This window comes from Ambystoma mexicanum, chromosome 9 (assembly GCF_040938575.1).
Source record: "Ambystoma mexicanum isolate Mex_15411 chromosome 9, UKY_AmexF1_1, whole genome shotgun sequence".
Classification (NCBI taxonomy): Eukaryota; Metazoa; Chordata; class Amphibia; order Caudata; family Ambystomatidae; genus Ambystoma; species Ambystoma mexicanum.
The window spans coordinates 616,838,426-616,853,646 of NC_090931.1; the positions used below are offsets into that span (position 1 = coordinate 616,838,426).

The following is a 15,221-nucleotide window of genomic DNA, read 5'->3' on the forward strand; positions in this document are numbered from 1 at the left end:
ATCACACTCTGGCAGGCAAGGCAGACAAAAATCGCCCCGCACTCCTGATGCTGTTAGACCTTCTGCAGCCTTCGATCTTGTTGATCACGCACTGCTGGTGACAAGACCCGGAGATGTCGCCATTTGCTCTTCCTCAGTCTTTAATTGGATTTCTTCCTTTTTGGGACCCCACACAGTACAGGTTTGTATGGGGAACGATCACTCCGCCCCCATCACACAAACTTGCCGTGCCCCTCCAAGTTCCTGCTCGTCACTGCTCCTTTTGAACATCTACATTCGGCCGTTGCTTGACCTGTTGAACAGCCTGGGAGTCCAATATACCAATTATGCAGATGACACCCAGGTTGTTCTCAGTGGGCACTACAAGCAGGACCTTACCTCTCTTAATACCATATAAAACGCCATACAGAACTGGATGCCCCACAATTCTTTAGCCCTTAATAATTCCGAAACCAAACTCATGATCATTGCCACCAAGAATACTCGGAGCAAGCTCACTTCTGACTATTCTGACTTCTTGATTACGGATCACACTATTCCGGTCTCAAAGAAGGTGAAAACCTTCGGAGTAATCCTAGATGACGAACTATCAATGAAGCCTCACGTTTCTTATATTAGGTCGGCATGCGGCTTCATCAACAAGCACATACAATATATTCAACCGTTCATTACCGATTAAAACTGCGCTCAGTTGTCTACGGCGCTAATTAACTCAAGGTTAGACTACACTAATAGTCTCCAGGCCGGCACCACTTCTCTAAACATCAATGCCTTTCAGGTTACACAAAATAATGCTGTACGTACCATCTTCGAATTTACCCGTCGCTCACACATTTCTACATTCAGGAAAACCTTACACTGGCTCCCTGTCAGGCAAATAATATCTCACAAAGTCCTTACTCTAGCTCACAAGTGCTTATCTTTCTCATGCCCATTATATCTATCGGATCCTACTAAAAGCAAGACAGCCGCCAGAAATCTTAGTTCATCTATCACACCCACGCTGATCCAGCCAAGATTCAAACTGATTCGTTTTGGCGGCACAAGCTTCGAAGTCGAAGCTCCTCTTCTCTGGAAGTCTCTTCCTGCTCCCATACGCCTTATTGACAACTATGCCTCTTTTTAAAAAAGGCCATTAAAACCCATCTCTTCAATCTCAGTTCTGATTAGTTCTCCCTGCTCTCTGCTTCCCGGTTTGCTCACTGCTTGTTTGTACGTCTCGTCTAGTTGTGTGCGCCTCGAGGCCTACGGGCATGTGTGCGCGGTACAAAAATTGAAATAAATGACAAAAGTCCTCTAGGAACAGCCTATAAGCTGAACAGAAAAATGGGGAATGTGAGGTTGGCAATGCTGCACAAAAAACACAATACTCTTTGTATCTCTGGGCCACACAGACATTGCTTACCCAGGATGCAGGCAGAAAGCGGCAGTCTGGTCATGATGGTAAGAGGTCAACCTCGCCCCCAGGCTTCAGCTGTGATGTTCCAGCTTCTGAAAGCTAAACTTTGCCAACAGCAAGGTTTGACCACCTGTGCTTTCAGCTTAGACCTAGTAGGTTCCTGGCTGCGGTCTTGAGTGGTTTCTATCTTCAACTAGCTCCTGGATTCTAGAGGAGGAGGGCGGGGGCTGGTTCTGGGGTATCCTTCTGCTGTCACAACATCCGGGAGGTTCATGCAGATATTTGGACTGGATTCAAAAGTAACACGTGGAATATTGAAAATGAAAATCTTTTGTCTGCTTAATGCCAAATGCCTCGAGCTGCTGATTGTCCTTCAGAAGGCAGTCGTACTGACCTTCCAGTCTGGCTGCCAGCCCTGCTGACCAACACCGCAGACCCAGCCCTGCTCTTCCCCTCGCCCTCATTTCCCTGCCTCTGTCTGTGCGATTCTTCGCCGCCCCCAACCCCGCTATGTTTTGATCAAAGATGAACTATGCAGAGGTGTAGACAGGGTAGGGCCTGAGGGGCAAGGCCCATCCAAAATCTGTAAATGCCCACTCAGCAACACTGTGTGGGCATTTACAGATATTTTTGTCAGTGCAGTGGGCCCAACTACATTAGCTTCAGGCCCCGTTTGCTAGACAATCCTGGCTACATCTCTGGAACTATGTGTTGCCATCGTCGAATACAGCCGCTGCTTCAATGGGAGCACCACGGCTCCTCGCTGTTCCGTGCATGCTGTTTTACCGCCAATGTTGGGCTGTTGTCTGTGCTCTGAGAACTACTTACCCATGTGTGCTACGGGAGAGGCTATCACCTCTATTTGTTTGGACTGTGAAGTTACCTCTTTTTGCTTGGGGGGTTGATGTGCTCCTGTGCTCGGGGGTCTTGGGTCCTGCTGGGGCTCTGCCTGTCCTGTGGCTCTCCAGCGCACCTGTGGCTGCTCTCTCTGGTTATCATGCTCCTTTTGCCACTCTGCCTGCCTGTCTGACTTGCTTTTCTTCTCTCTCTCTCTCTCTCTCTCTTTCTCTCATCACATTGCTGCCCCAGCTGGATCCAGTGGCCTCAGCCGCCTCCCCGGCCCGGAGTCAGGTACTGTACCCCTGCCCGCCAGCGTCCTCGGGGGACCTACTACCGCCATCTGTCTGGGCTGGTGTGTGTGCGCGCGTGTCGTGCTGGAGTGTAAGACTCTTCGCCTCTCTCACCCCCTCTGTATACTCCCGCCCTCCCCGAATTCCATGACCCCTTTTATGTTACCCCTCACGCTCCCCATTTGAACCTTTTCGTTGATCGTGTTTCAGCATGCGTTCATGGTAAAGCGATGACACGGCTATATAAAAGCATCATATGCCGCCTATGGGCCCTTATATCAGCAAGTGAACGCCAAGAAGTCTCATATTGCTTGATGTACAGCTAGAGAAGTGTGGCTATTGCATGTATACATCAGCAGCAACTTGCTGTTTAAAATCTAGAAATATGAAATGAAAACGATACCATCTGGCATTCCATTAACCAGCAGTTTCTATCAAACGACATTTCCCATTGCTGGTGAAACAACAGTTCTGGTTAGATTTTTTTTTACTGGACTATACATTTTGAGGGCCTGATAACCGAGTGTCCATAGGGCAGATAAGCAGAGCAGGAGGCTCCATAAATGGGAGCCAAAAGGCGGGATATCTTCCGTCCAGATGCCTGGCCGTCCCGTATCCACCATATTTGCTTGTACGGCATCATTGGGTTCTCAGTGATGCCAGATATTAAAGCGATTATTTTAGTTACTATTTTGGTTCATTGAAAGCCCTTTTTCGATCCAGTTCAATGATGTTTTTAATGCAATAAGCAATACTGAGGCAGTTTTGACTCCAGAGCTGGACTCAAGGATATTTGAAATACCACCCCTCTTGCCAAATATAAGTAGGGGGAAGATCCCAGGTTGCAGCGCTGTAACAGGACTGGTCTTTGGCAGTCTTTGGGTTTGTTTTTCAGGAGCAAGAGCGAATTCGCCTGACCACCCAACCCCTCTGGAGCATTGCCCTTCAATTCGTTTTTGAAAATTGGGCTTTGGGCATCCAAAGGGTGCAAAGAAACTAAAGGGTCCTTTTATTTTCCAGAGATGGGACTGGGCAGAAGTATACCTACTTTGGGGCGTTTAAGGGGGTTAGAACGCCGTGCTCGCCATGGAAGAGCTGTAGCCTTCATGTGAAAACCTGGCCTTGGCCTTCCATTAAATTCTGCCCCCACCCACAAGCTGCAGCCCACATATACTGAAAACATGTTACTACAGTGGATCTGATACACAGACCCGTCTCTCCATGCTTTGTGTTTTTACAGTTTATCCTACTGTTTTTAGCTTGTTTCCCGCCCAGTTTATCCAGAGACAGTAAAGATTTCATTTTACTGGTGTGCATATACAATTTATGCCATCAGAAAAGAGAAACTTACATTCTGCCAGAAGTTTGCCATGCGTGAAATAGTGAATGTTACAGATTACCTGCAAGGGTTATCCCCTCTTTACGGGTTCTAGTGGGTATTTGGCCAAACTTGGAGCAAAATATTGATAGCTGTCTTTGGCTAAAGTATTTTGCATTTACGTATTGTAAAAGTTGTTAAAACAATTTGAGTCAAGTCACACACTGCACAGTGCCAACCATTAGCCTTCACTGGAAGTTCACCCTCCGTTCAGAGCCCAATGGGAAAAGCATTGTGGGTTTGCAATTTGCTAAACTCATCTCAAGCCAGACATTTCTTCAGGCTCTGGGCAACTACAGTCTAAAATCTTACGGTTGGGGCATTAGGGCACGTGTATCAGCAAAGTTATGGTAGATTTCGAATGGCTTGTGGGAAAAAAAAACACGCCCACCTGAAATGTGAAGTAGAGGAAGCCATTTTAGTCATGTCACACACACCAAAGCACCGCCCAGTAGCCATTACTCGAAGTTCACCTCCAAATGGGCAATGTATTGTGGGTAAGCAAAACACTCAGATGTTAAACTTTTGCTCCTGGAAAATGTCCTGTTTTTTAAATAGGGCAGTATTATTTTAAAGAAAGCATCTTTCAACCCAAAACAGACAGTTCACAAGGCTGCAGACACTGCATACCACTTTCACCCTTATTAGGGAATCACCAGTACAATACAGGGCAGCTTTTTGTAGTTGGAACATTGGGGCATGTGCAGCAAAGACCAGAAGACTAATGGTGGGTTTAAACGGTCTTTCACTTCAGAGCCAAATGGGCAATGCATTGCGGGCAGCACACTAACCCAGCAGAGGTTGCCTACGTGAGACCGCCATCCTCTAGTCTACCCTCAAGTGCCCTTGGAACGCTGGTTCCAGACAGCTGGAAAATAAAGATAACTAGCTCTAAGGAGCAACCAGTCCCGTATTCAAATGATTGGACACAAAGGGGCAAAGCAAGGATCTAGGCGGTTGCAGATATTACTCGGGGTCGCTAGATAAAGACAGTGTGGGAGAGGGCTCCAAACGGGACCAAAAGGAAAACTAAACAGCAACTCAGAGGGGGTACAGGCAGGATACATGCAGTACAAGAATAGGTTACGGGAGGAAAAGGGGGGTTAGAAAGAGGACACAGGGACTACTTGCAGGACCTGAGCAGGATACATGGACTACAGTTGCACGACTTTTCTTTGGCCCCAACCCCAGGGACTGTATCTCTCCAACCCTGAAATCTCTCCACTGGCTCCCGGGGGCTGCAAGGATCACGTTCAATGCCCTTTCCATCGTCCAGAAGGCTTTCTGGGGCCAGGGCATGCATTACATCCAACTCCCTCTTCCAAAATACCTTCTGAGCCCTTTGTTAAGCTACCTCCAACTCCAGGGTCAAACCCATCTCCAGGCAGAGAGTGGGGGGTACATCTCGCTCCTCTGCAGATGCTTCCCTCTGGTATGGTCTTCCTGCCCCTCTCAAACTTGGGCTGGACCACCTGAAGTTCTGGAAGCAGCTCAAGACCTTCCTTTTCTCCTCTGCTTTCTCTCCCTCCCTCCCCTGATGACCTACCTGTCTGTTGCGCTGACTGGCTACCCTCTGAGCCTCACTGGGTACCAGGCTCCTCCATGAACATTCTCCACTGCACTGCCTCCAGACCTACCACACACTTTGGCCTCTGAATGTAACCTCTACAGTCCCCTGCCTCCTTGCACTTCCCCAGAGCTGCACTGCTTGGGCTGCACTTACTGAGAGCAAATGTTGCCCTGATTGCACTTCCCTCTCCCTGGCACTTCCCCCTATCGCCCCCCCGCCCCCTCCGCACTTGTGTGGAATTCGACCATCTGCACGGTGGGTGTGCGCTCATCTGTGCATTTTGGAAATTTTATAAGAAATTGAATGATGGAAGATCAACCTCTGGAAAATGCATGGGCTAATCCTATGCTCACCGCACAACATACACCTAGAGCTGTGTACTCTGGGTGGACACAGCCTACAAGAGCAGTCCTCCCTGTCACATTTAGTTGGCGGCCCGGAAGTTGATTCATCGCAGTTCTGTCGCACTTGCACAATCTGAATGACACAAAGCCTAGTAAGATTGTGTGTCTAGTCCTCCCTCTGTCTTCCCTACCTTGTCTGCTCGCACCTTGAAACACTTCTGTATCCGTGCGTTATAAATTGCAGATATCATATCACACACAAGCAGGTTACGGGGGCAAAGAGGGCCATAGGATGGGAAAAGCGTATCGGGACATGGGGATACGATCAAGATACATGCAGTACATAAGTAGGTTTTGGAGAGGAAAATGGGCTGATGGGTAGGGCAAAAGGGGACTACAGGCAGGACGTTCGGGGCGTATAGGCAGGATCCATGCAATACATGTATAGGTTACAGAGGCAAAGGGTCCAGGTCTAAGGGAGCTAAAGCCAGGATGTGGGAGGGGGGGCTAAAGTCTGGACATGGGCGGGCTACCAGCAAGATGTATGCAGAGGTTATGGAGAGGCATAAAGGGGGCTACGGGCAGGACGTGAGGGGTACTACAAGAAGGATGCATGCAGTACATATGAAGAAACGATGAGGCATAATCGCCATACGCAGGAAGAAAGGGTCCACAGGCAGGAGTCCGACAAGAGGTTTTTATAGAAGGGCATTCTGGTGTCAGGGGGGCATAAGGGGATATAGGCAGGGCACAGTGAGGCTCATAGAGGGACGCAGTATAACAGAGGGGCTAGAAGGACCAGGTAGAAGAGGGCCACAATGGGTTACAGATTGCAATTGGGACAGCAGGTAGCACAGTTTAGGATTGGGTGGGATGGGTTCCCCCTATTATCAGTGAAAAATCAAATGGCTTGTTCTGACTGTATCTCCTGTAAACTGCAAGCTCATTATACAATTGTTTCTTTTTTATTAATAAGATGTTGCCTGACTTTTTTGCAATAACCTGCATTATTATTAATCGTAGCATCCTGGAAACCCCAAATCATAAAATATGTAATGGATAGGGGGCAGCAGCAAATCGTTGTGCATTGCTAGACATGGAAACCGGGAACGTGACAGTGGCCCCTCAACCACTATCCACAGAGCGATAAAGGGTGGAGGCGAGAAATTGCACCCAGAAAAATACAAAGGGGTATCAAATCAAATAATGCTAGGGATAAAGATCATCCTGTCATCGGTCTCCTAGCACAACATTCAGCACGAGGACTGCTTCCTTTAGGCAGTGCCACCCCTGAGCACATACTTGATGGTTTCCAAGGCGGGCACTCCGAGGTGGCACACAGATCACAGGCGTGGCTGTGCTCCCGGCTCACAATGCACACCCTCTCCGTTATTAGGGACTGGACATACGTTCATTTGAACAGCCTTCCAAAGTCCAGTACAGCACTCGGTGAGTAACCTTTCTAACGCAGCGACAAGCTAAGCATGTTGCATGCACCCTTGCGCTTCCAGAAGTAGCTTTTCATTCTAGATTTTCTTTCCATTCCCTGCCCGCTCCTTTCACTTCCACATCTGCTCCAGCTGTATATCTTTTTCTGCTAATAACCACTCTGCTCCAAAATTCACTTCTGAACCTCTTTTTGAGTATTTAATAAAAGCTCCCGCTGTACTAGCCCCATTACACACACTCGCCATGATGGACCATCAAAGAGCAATGTCTCTGGACCACCACCTGCGGCCAATGAATCCTCCGTAGTCATGTGTTTGACCGTAGCCACCTTTCTTAGATTTGTTTTTCGCATGAAAGTACTCCATCATGAATGTGCATTCACATTTTTCTTTTTTTCATCAATACACCCTTGATTATTATTATTATTATTATGGTATTTATTGAACGCGGCCTATGCTTCGAGAAGTAACAGAGTGCTTTACAGAGGTATACACCAGTACAGATACATAACGGAGTGCTATACAGAGGTATACACCAGTACAGATACATAACGGAGCGCTTTACAGAGGTATACACCAGTACAGATACATAACGGAGCGCTTTACAGAGGTATACACCAGTACAGATACATAACGGAGTGCTATACAGAGGTATACACCAGTACAGATACATAACGGAGCGCTTTACAGAGGTATACACCAGTACAGATACATAATGGAGCGCTTTACAGAGGTATACACCAGTACAGATACATAACGGAGCGCTTTACAGAGGTATACACCAGTACAGATACATAACGGAGCGCTTTACAGAGGTATACACCAGTACAGATACATAACGGAGCGCTTTACAGAGGTATACACCAGTACAGATATATAACGGAGCGCTCTACAGAGGTAACAGAACAGATTTACAGTAGGGTGGAATACAGAGGGGCACAGAGGATGGGTACAGCTTTACTGGTGAACATTGTGCAATCACACATTTAAGCAATGGGCATGTTTAATGCTAAACCAGTCCAGCTGGTGCTTAAGGTTTATAAAGGGAAAGCTATTTATTTTGCCAAGGATGCAATGGAGCTGTGGGATATAGCAATGTTGAGCTCTCAGCCCCTAATTTTGCAGTCCACCAGGAATTGGGCTGCAGGTTTATTAGTGACTTTATCGCAGCTCAGCCTGTAAATCATTGGCTCAGAGTTTGGGGGAACAGCAAAGCCGGTTTAACCCAGTTGCTAATTAAACACTTGGTTCCTAGGGTCCCCCACCTGAAGATTCCCTGGCTTAGGCATGTAAAGGCAATATTGTCAGAAGGAGACATGGCTCAATACTTTTATATGAGAGTTGTCATGTTGAGCAATGTTCTGAGAGCTATAAAAGTAAGGGTGTTCCAGCGTATTCAGGATAATAGGGAGTCATTCGAGATCCAGAGGCCTGCTAATAGGAAACATGCGATTATTGCTAGCCCAGGTCTGCAGAAATATTTGTGATGGGCACAGAACCTTTCTCAGCGTGTTGTCATTACCAGGGCATGTTTTAATTGTATTCATTTAAGAGCAGTGGTGGCGGCGGCTTGGTCCAATGGCAATGCAAATCAGTTGTGCATTTTTCGCGACATGCCAAAGGAAGACTTGGCCATTTTTTACTGCTTTGGCCAGCTTTCTCGTTAACGGGAGATCGCGGGCGTAAACCACTCTTGCAGGGCCAGGGAATCCTTCAGTTTCACCGTGCTCTGAGCTCCCTGCTATGGGTGGGCTCTGTCTCTGTGGGTTGGAGTTTGCGATCATTTTTAAAGAATGCGTTAACTTTGAGGACATTTGTAATGAGAATTGTTTGAATTGAAGGTTCTTGTATTTTAAAATGTTGCAATGTTTTTATGATGGTGGAATCATGTTTATTTTTTTTATTTCGTGATGTGTAATTAATTGTTGTTTTTATGGGAACGTTTTGTATTCCCCAAATACACTTTTGTACTACATTTGAATGTGTCAAGTAATGGACCAGCAAGGGATTTCAATTGGAACATTGTTTTCTGTACCAGTATTTTCATTATAAAGTCAAAACCAGCCATTTGATGGACACAAGTGTGATCCATCTGGCTTCATATTCAAGGCTAGAGTGTGCTGCACTGACGATCCCCTGTTAAGGGTGAAACTGCTATGCAATTCTCTGAAGCTTCAAGAAATGTCCATCTTGGATTGGTAAATGCCATCTTTAAAATAGCATTGCCTTTATAGACAAAGGCATCTTCCTGGAACATAGGCTTAACATGTGTGCTGCCCCTAGTGGAGAAAACTGCTGCACCCCAGACCTGTCCGCCACTGCTGGACCTGCGAGAGGGCATATCCCCCGTCCAGTTCAGCAGTTGAGGCACTGTTCAGTTTGTCATTTCAAACATTATTTGTCAGCAACATTAAGGTGGACACGTGCATATTATTAGCATCACGAGTGTTCCGTTTCATTTCTGAGCTCTAACTTCAACTTTCATATGATCTGTCAGTATGTTACCTTGCAAAGCTCTTCTACTGTGCCCACAAGAGGTGGCGGCAGTTGTTGAATAACATGCTTTGCTAATATACCCGGCAACTCCTGACATGAATACAATCCTGAGCAGCATTTATCAAACAGTAAAGAACAGAGCGCCGAAAAACGAGTCCTCATTTTTTCAAACATATTTTATTGGATGTTTTTCAAAGAGAATCAAAGGCAAAAGGTACAGATTCTCTTCGGCCCTCTCCTGATCCTCATATACAAGTACATGGAGTGGGCCTGAGGGAGAATGCAACTGTTAGACACAAATCCGTGACAGTGCTAAAGGATGCGAGGCAGAGCCAAAAGGGGGTGGGGGGGGGGGGGACAGCGCTCATTAGCAATAGCTTAGACACTGGTGCACCCGAGAGAAACCAGGAAGAGGGCGTTGACATTTTCTTGGGTGTTGGACACTTTAGTCATGTGGGCGACTACCTCTGCAACTGTAGCCCGAGGGAGAGTTGTCACTCAATAGAGGCTCACTTCCACCTTTTCTACCTGAGGCCTTAATAATGACATGAAGCTGCCTTCACCCGATTGCTCAGGTGCAGGAGGACGGGGTGGGTACTTCATCCTGCCAAGGTATTGACCACCTCACACTGAATATTAAGAGTTCTGTCTTGTATCCTAAAGAACCACAGTGATAAAAGTTGTTTAACACAAGCTCTCATTCCATCTCTCCTTCCTCGCTGCCACCGCACAGGGCCAACTGGAGGACCCCTTGGCTGCCGTCGTCAGCACAGCTTCTTCTCTGCCGCAGGTTGGCTGCTGTGGTGATAACCATGTTCCACGTGTGGTTTTGTCTCTCCTGTAATGTGACTTGCTGTATCCCCTAAGCCCTGTGATGTTTAGTGTTGTGTGGTGCATGGCTTAATCTGTTTTCAAAAGTGTGATGTGACCTGATCCCTATGTTTTTGGGAGTGTTGTGTTTGCAGACCATTGGCTGGATCCCGCTTAGGAGGGTATTGTTGGTTCTCAATGGCTGGCGCCACCAGAGGCCTGCTTACCCAGGTTGTTTCAAATCTGTGACAGCTGAACATATTAAAAAAAAAAAAAAATCCCTTCACCCCGGGGAGCACATGAGTTGCACATTATCTTTGCTGCTAATAGTGACGTCTCAAAGTGGTCAAGTCGTTATACGTGACCAAAGTCTGTAGATCCTTCAAACTCAGCAACAATAGTTTTTCCATCCTCATGATGAGTAGAGTAGGGGTGCGGGGGGGCTTTAGAATGGTGCCACCAGGAACGGAGTTGCCATGGGGCTCCACATGGGCAACATACCAAAGCCTTTTAGGGAGATAGGGGTTTATATTTTCGAACTATGCACCAATGAGAACCCATAGTTGAAGAGAAGGATGAAGCCACACAATGCACAGCAACTCCAAAGACATACTTCACAATAAAATGGCCCTAAAATGTGAGGGAGTGTCGGGTCTTGACGTTTTCAGAACGCAGGGGAAGATGAGCTTCAGCAGTGTTGGGGCCAACGAGAGTGATGCACAGCAGTATAAAATGTGAACAGTTTGCTCATAGATAAAGAAAAAACTATTCAGATTGGATTACGTTCCCAAATAAATGCTGTCCTAAGTGTGATTTCAATGCAACTTATTTTCAGTGTTCTCCACCTGTTCCCCATCTCCCTGTTTGATTGGAGAATCGGTGCTCACTTTCGCCTCGGCCCCCATTGTGGCGTGCAGATGAGGTCATGCCTCTCAGCTGACTTCAGTTGTGCGGTTCCTTTGAAAAGTGCCTATTTTTGGGTAATCCATTATGAGGGGTGTACCTGAAATATTTGGGCGGTTTATGTACTCAAGACACATTCTATTCCAGAAAGTGAAACTTTACTCGGTTTTAGTGCTACAGCTCAATCGCATGTGAAAGTAAATTCGGAACATTGCAAATTACACCTGGGCAGTGAACGTCAAGACATATCATTGTATTTTAAGACCCCACACCTGTAACACAAGGCTGAGGACCTCTGAACCCTGGCCATCGGCTGTGCTCTCTGACTTGCTGCAATTTCATGAGCTCTTGTAACCGGTCTCCTCTTTTGACCCCTTTGCAGGCCAAAACAGAGGAACACATAGCACAGGAGCAGGCGTGGTACGAGACGGACAAGGTGTGGCTGATTCACAAAGATGGCTTCTCTCTGGGTAAGGACAATCTTCTATGTACTCCTTCTCAAGGAGGCTTATCCATGTTTCTCTGACATTCAGTGCACTGCGACGCTGCTGGAGAGCATTGCTTAGAAATCCGCCTATTACAGCAATTAGGGGAACACGTCTACCTCTTCCACATTGTTAGACATTAGGCTGAACAAATTAAGGTTTAAAAAATGGATACATATATATATTTTTGACTGCTGAGTGCCTAATTGCAGGTGCATCAAAACACTTCTGTAGGGGTTTGAGTGGGGAGAGATGGGTTAAGTTGAGTAAACAAGAAAAGGTCAGGCGCGCACTCTAGTTCCCAGTCTTTTTAATCCTCAAACTAGTAATAACAGTGTTTGATCCCAGCAATGTTCAAAATAACGGTTAAATCCCAACTGCCAGTTCAAATGCACAATAGTTCTGCTCCTCCAAGTACTTTCGAGTCTCCAACTCTCTTCAGGGAGGCTGTGTTTATATTCAGCTGTTGCCAATTGCTTTTTTAATTGGTCTCAAGGAATTCTGGTCTTTGTAGTGATGCCACAATGTTTTGTTCAGGAGACCAGGAACTAACTCCCCTCCTTAAGTTGAGTTACCTCATCCTGTGCCTAGGCTCTTCAGGGATGCCCGCAGGTGGCTTACAAGAATTCTACGCCGCTTGGATGGAGTCTCAAAGAGCGTTTACATGCCCACAGTACACTCATCCTGGCCCCTGCAGTATTAATCGGGCGTCTTGTTTCAGGGTAATTTAAAAATCCACCCAAAATAGGATACACACATTTATCTACCTATAGTTTATTTTTTAAAGAATCTAGAAGCCCTAATTGAATGGTGTTGATGTAGCGGGCTGATCTTCCAACGCACCTTATAGGGAGACGGGTGTAGGCGGGCACATAATATACAACTTAACTCTTCACTTCTAACTTGACCCATCTTACCTGTCTCCAAATCCCGCTCTCGTGGGTTCGAGATCACCATGGTGTACTTTGATAGGTAGAAGGAATGGGTTGGGAAGATCAAGAGGTTAGCGCAGGTCGGTTCCCCAAATACCCCTAAGGAGGAAACACAAGGTTAAAGTAACTGAAGCACGTAAGGAGAGGTGGACAAAAGGATTGCTGGTGTACGGTTCTTTTTAGTTGTTTTAAGCTTTCTTATATACTTTTCCAGTACACCAGGGTTTTATGAGTTTTTTACAAAAAGAGGCCAAACACAAGACAAAATATACAACTTAAATCCTCCTAAGCAGCTGCGTTACTAAAATATAAAGTATACAAATATAAAGTCCTTAAAAAATATAAAATGTATGAAAAAAATATACAAAGTCTATACAGTGCACTGTATTAAAAACGATTTAAAAAGACCTTACTTGTAAGGCAACCTGGCCAGGGCTGTCTCAAGATCCTTGCTGCTCGCTTGATCTTCCTTCCTCCTTTCTGCATTCTTTGATGGTGACTCTCTGGGCAGTGGGTGACAGGTGGCAGCAGCAGCAACAGTGTGTGGGGAACCCAACGTTTTTAAGTCTTTATGTAGGCTAGGCCGCGTATGTCAGATGCAGCCCAGAACTCTGAGGCAGCATGGGGGCCCCACACTACTCGCTCCATCTTGGCTTGTCTGCCAGGTGTGGTTCAGGGAGTTCTGGTGGGCCACCTGTAAGGGAGGCATCCCTTACTTTTAAATTAAGCCACAGGAGGGCTAAAAACACATTTAAGGTGTTCCCCTGCTATGGGGAGTGCCATTAATTAAATGTACCCCGGAATGAGGGCCAACTGGGGGGCAGCAATGCTTATAGACAATCCCCTGCTAATCAGGGGAGTGCCAATATAAAAGCCTGCGCTGTGGCGGTCACCGGCACTGAGTGAAGTGCCTCTAAACCCATTGAAGGGTTTCTCTGTCACCGGCACTCCAATCGTGCCGAGCAAAGGGACCCTCACATGCCCACGTGCGACAGTCCCTTACTCTAACTTTGTCCATACGTCCGGGGCTCGGTGTGGCTTGCGTCGGGGACGAGATTCTCCTTGTTTATTTCGGGATCCCCAGCGAGGCTTCACATGCCAGGGAATCCTTTCTTTCATCCCCTGTGCCCCCTTTGAACAATCCTCGGCCCTGTGGATAGCTCTGGCCTGGTCAATGAACTTGTCAAGCCATGATTTAGGACCGGCCACCGGTTGCCACCCATTACCTTGAATCTCAGGCCCCTCCCACAATACTCCTGAACCCCTAGGAACCGGCTCTAGAGAAGGAGAGACGGAAGTCTGAGACAAACAGACTGGTATCTCAAACTGGACCCTGGAGCAGCAGCAGGGCCATCATGCCTTACAATGGAGAGCCACAACCATGGCTTTCCCCCTCCCCCCATCAAGGGGAAGATTTGTGCTATGGAGGGAGTTGTTTCCAGCCACCTGCAAGAAAAATTAAGTGCGAAAAATACAAGGACCAGAATCCTTAGAGTCAATTAACTTGCCACGCCTGAAAAGGAAATGAAGACACGCCTGAAAAAGCAAAGAAACACAGCCTCCCTGAAGATTGATGCAGTCATGAAAACGTGCGTTTGGAGGAGAAGCTAATGCAGGAAAACTTGACTAGCAACAGAGCACGTGCCTTGTCACCAATTCTGGACCCTGGGTGTATCGTATGTTAATTTCATAACCGGTCTGCTCTCCCTGGTGGTATGATGGAGAACACCCAGGACCTCAGGTACGGTTTCCCCTGTACTTGGCAAAGTGCTCAGCACCAAGTCAGGTACCCTATCTTTCAGTGGAGGAATGGGTAAGGGTTCCTCTACCATGTCTAGCGTGGCAGGGGCAACAGGAGCAGAATTGGCAACAACCAGTGAATGAATACACTGAGGGTTCAGATACCCTAGGAGTGAGATCAGGATCAATGGGTGTAGGGACCCACACTAGTGTCCGATCTAACCCTTGGTCTGGGTAGACGCCAAACTAATCACTCTGCATCAGCGTCTTCACTGGCTTCTAGCTGACCTTCTGATCTCCTGGCCTGAGTAGCTTGAGGGATTGAGCCTCTGAAAGACGTCTTCGGGCCTCTTAGCGTGAACTCGCTGCTGTCTCATCACCAGCCTCTTGGCCGGTTCTTCATCTGTCACCTCCGGTGTTAGCTCAACCTTATCCACGCCTGGGAGCAGGTGGTTCCGGTGCAAGGTCTTGATGTTCCTTGACCGTCCTTCCTCTCGCAGTCAGTACACGGGGAGCTCTCCCAGCTGATGCTCTACAATGAAAGGCTGCGACTCCAACTTGTCACCTAACTTGTTGCGTCCCCTCT

The 15,221-nt window shown here is 47.1% G+C and overlaps 1 protein-coding gene across 14 annotated transcripts in view; it reads left to right on the top strand.

Annotated features, from left to right (window-relative positions):
• MYO18A (myosin XVIIIA) overlaps nucleotides 1-15,221 on the top strand; it is a 1,313,149-nt gene that overhangs the window by 586,782 nt on the left and 711,146 nt on the right. For 5 of the 14 annotated variants that reach the window (XM_069615286.1, XM_069615296.1, XM_069615287.1 and 2 more), the window contains 3 exons: nucleotides 2,489-2,620; nucleotides 10,499-10,555; nucleotides 11,861-11,948. In XM_069615286.1, coding sequence (XP_069471387.1) covers nucleotides 2,489-2,620; nucleotides 10,499-10,555; nucleotides 11,861-11,948 — 277 coding nt within the window. Of the gene's footprint in view, nucleotides 1-2,488; nucleotides 2,621-10,498; nucleotides 10,556-11,860; nucleotides 11,949-15,221 lie in introns of those variants that run through there. The other 9 variants (XM_069615289.1, XM_069615285.1, XM_069615288.1 and 6 more) reach the window with 5 other exon arrangements.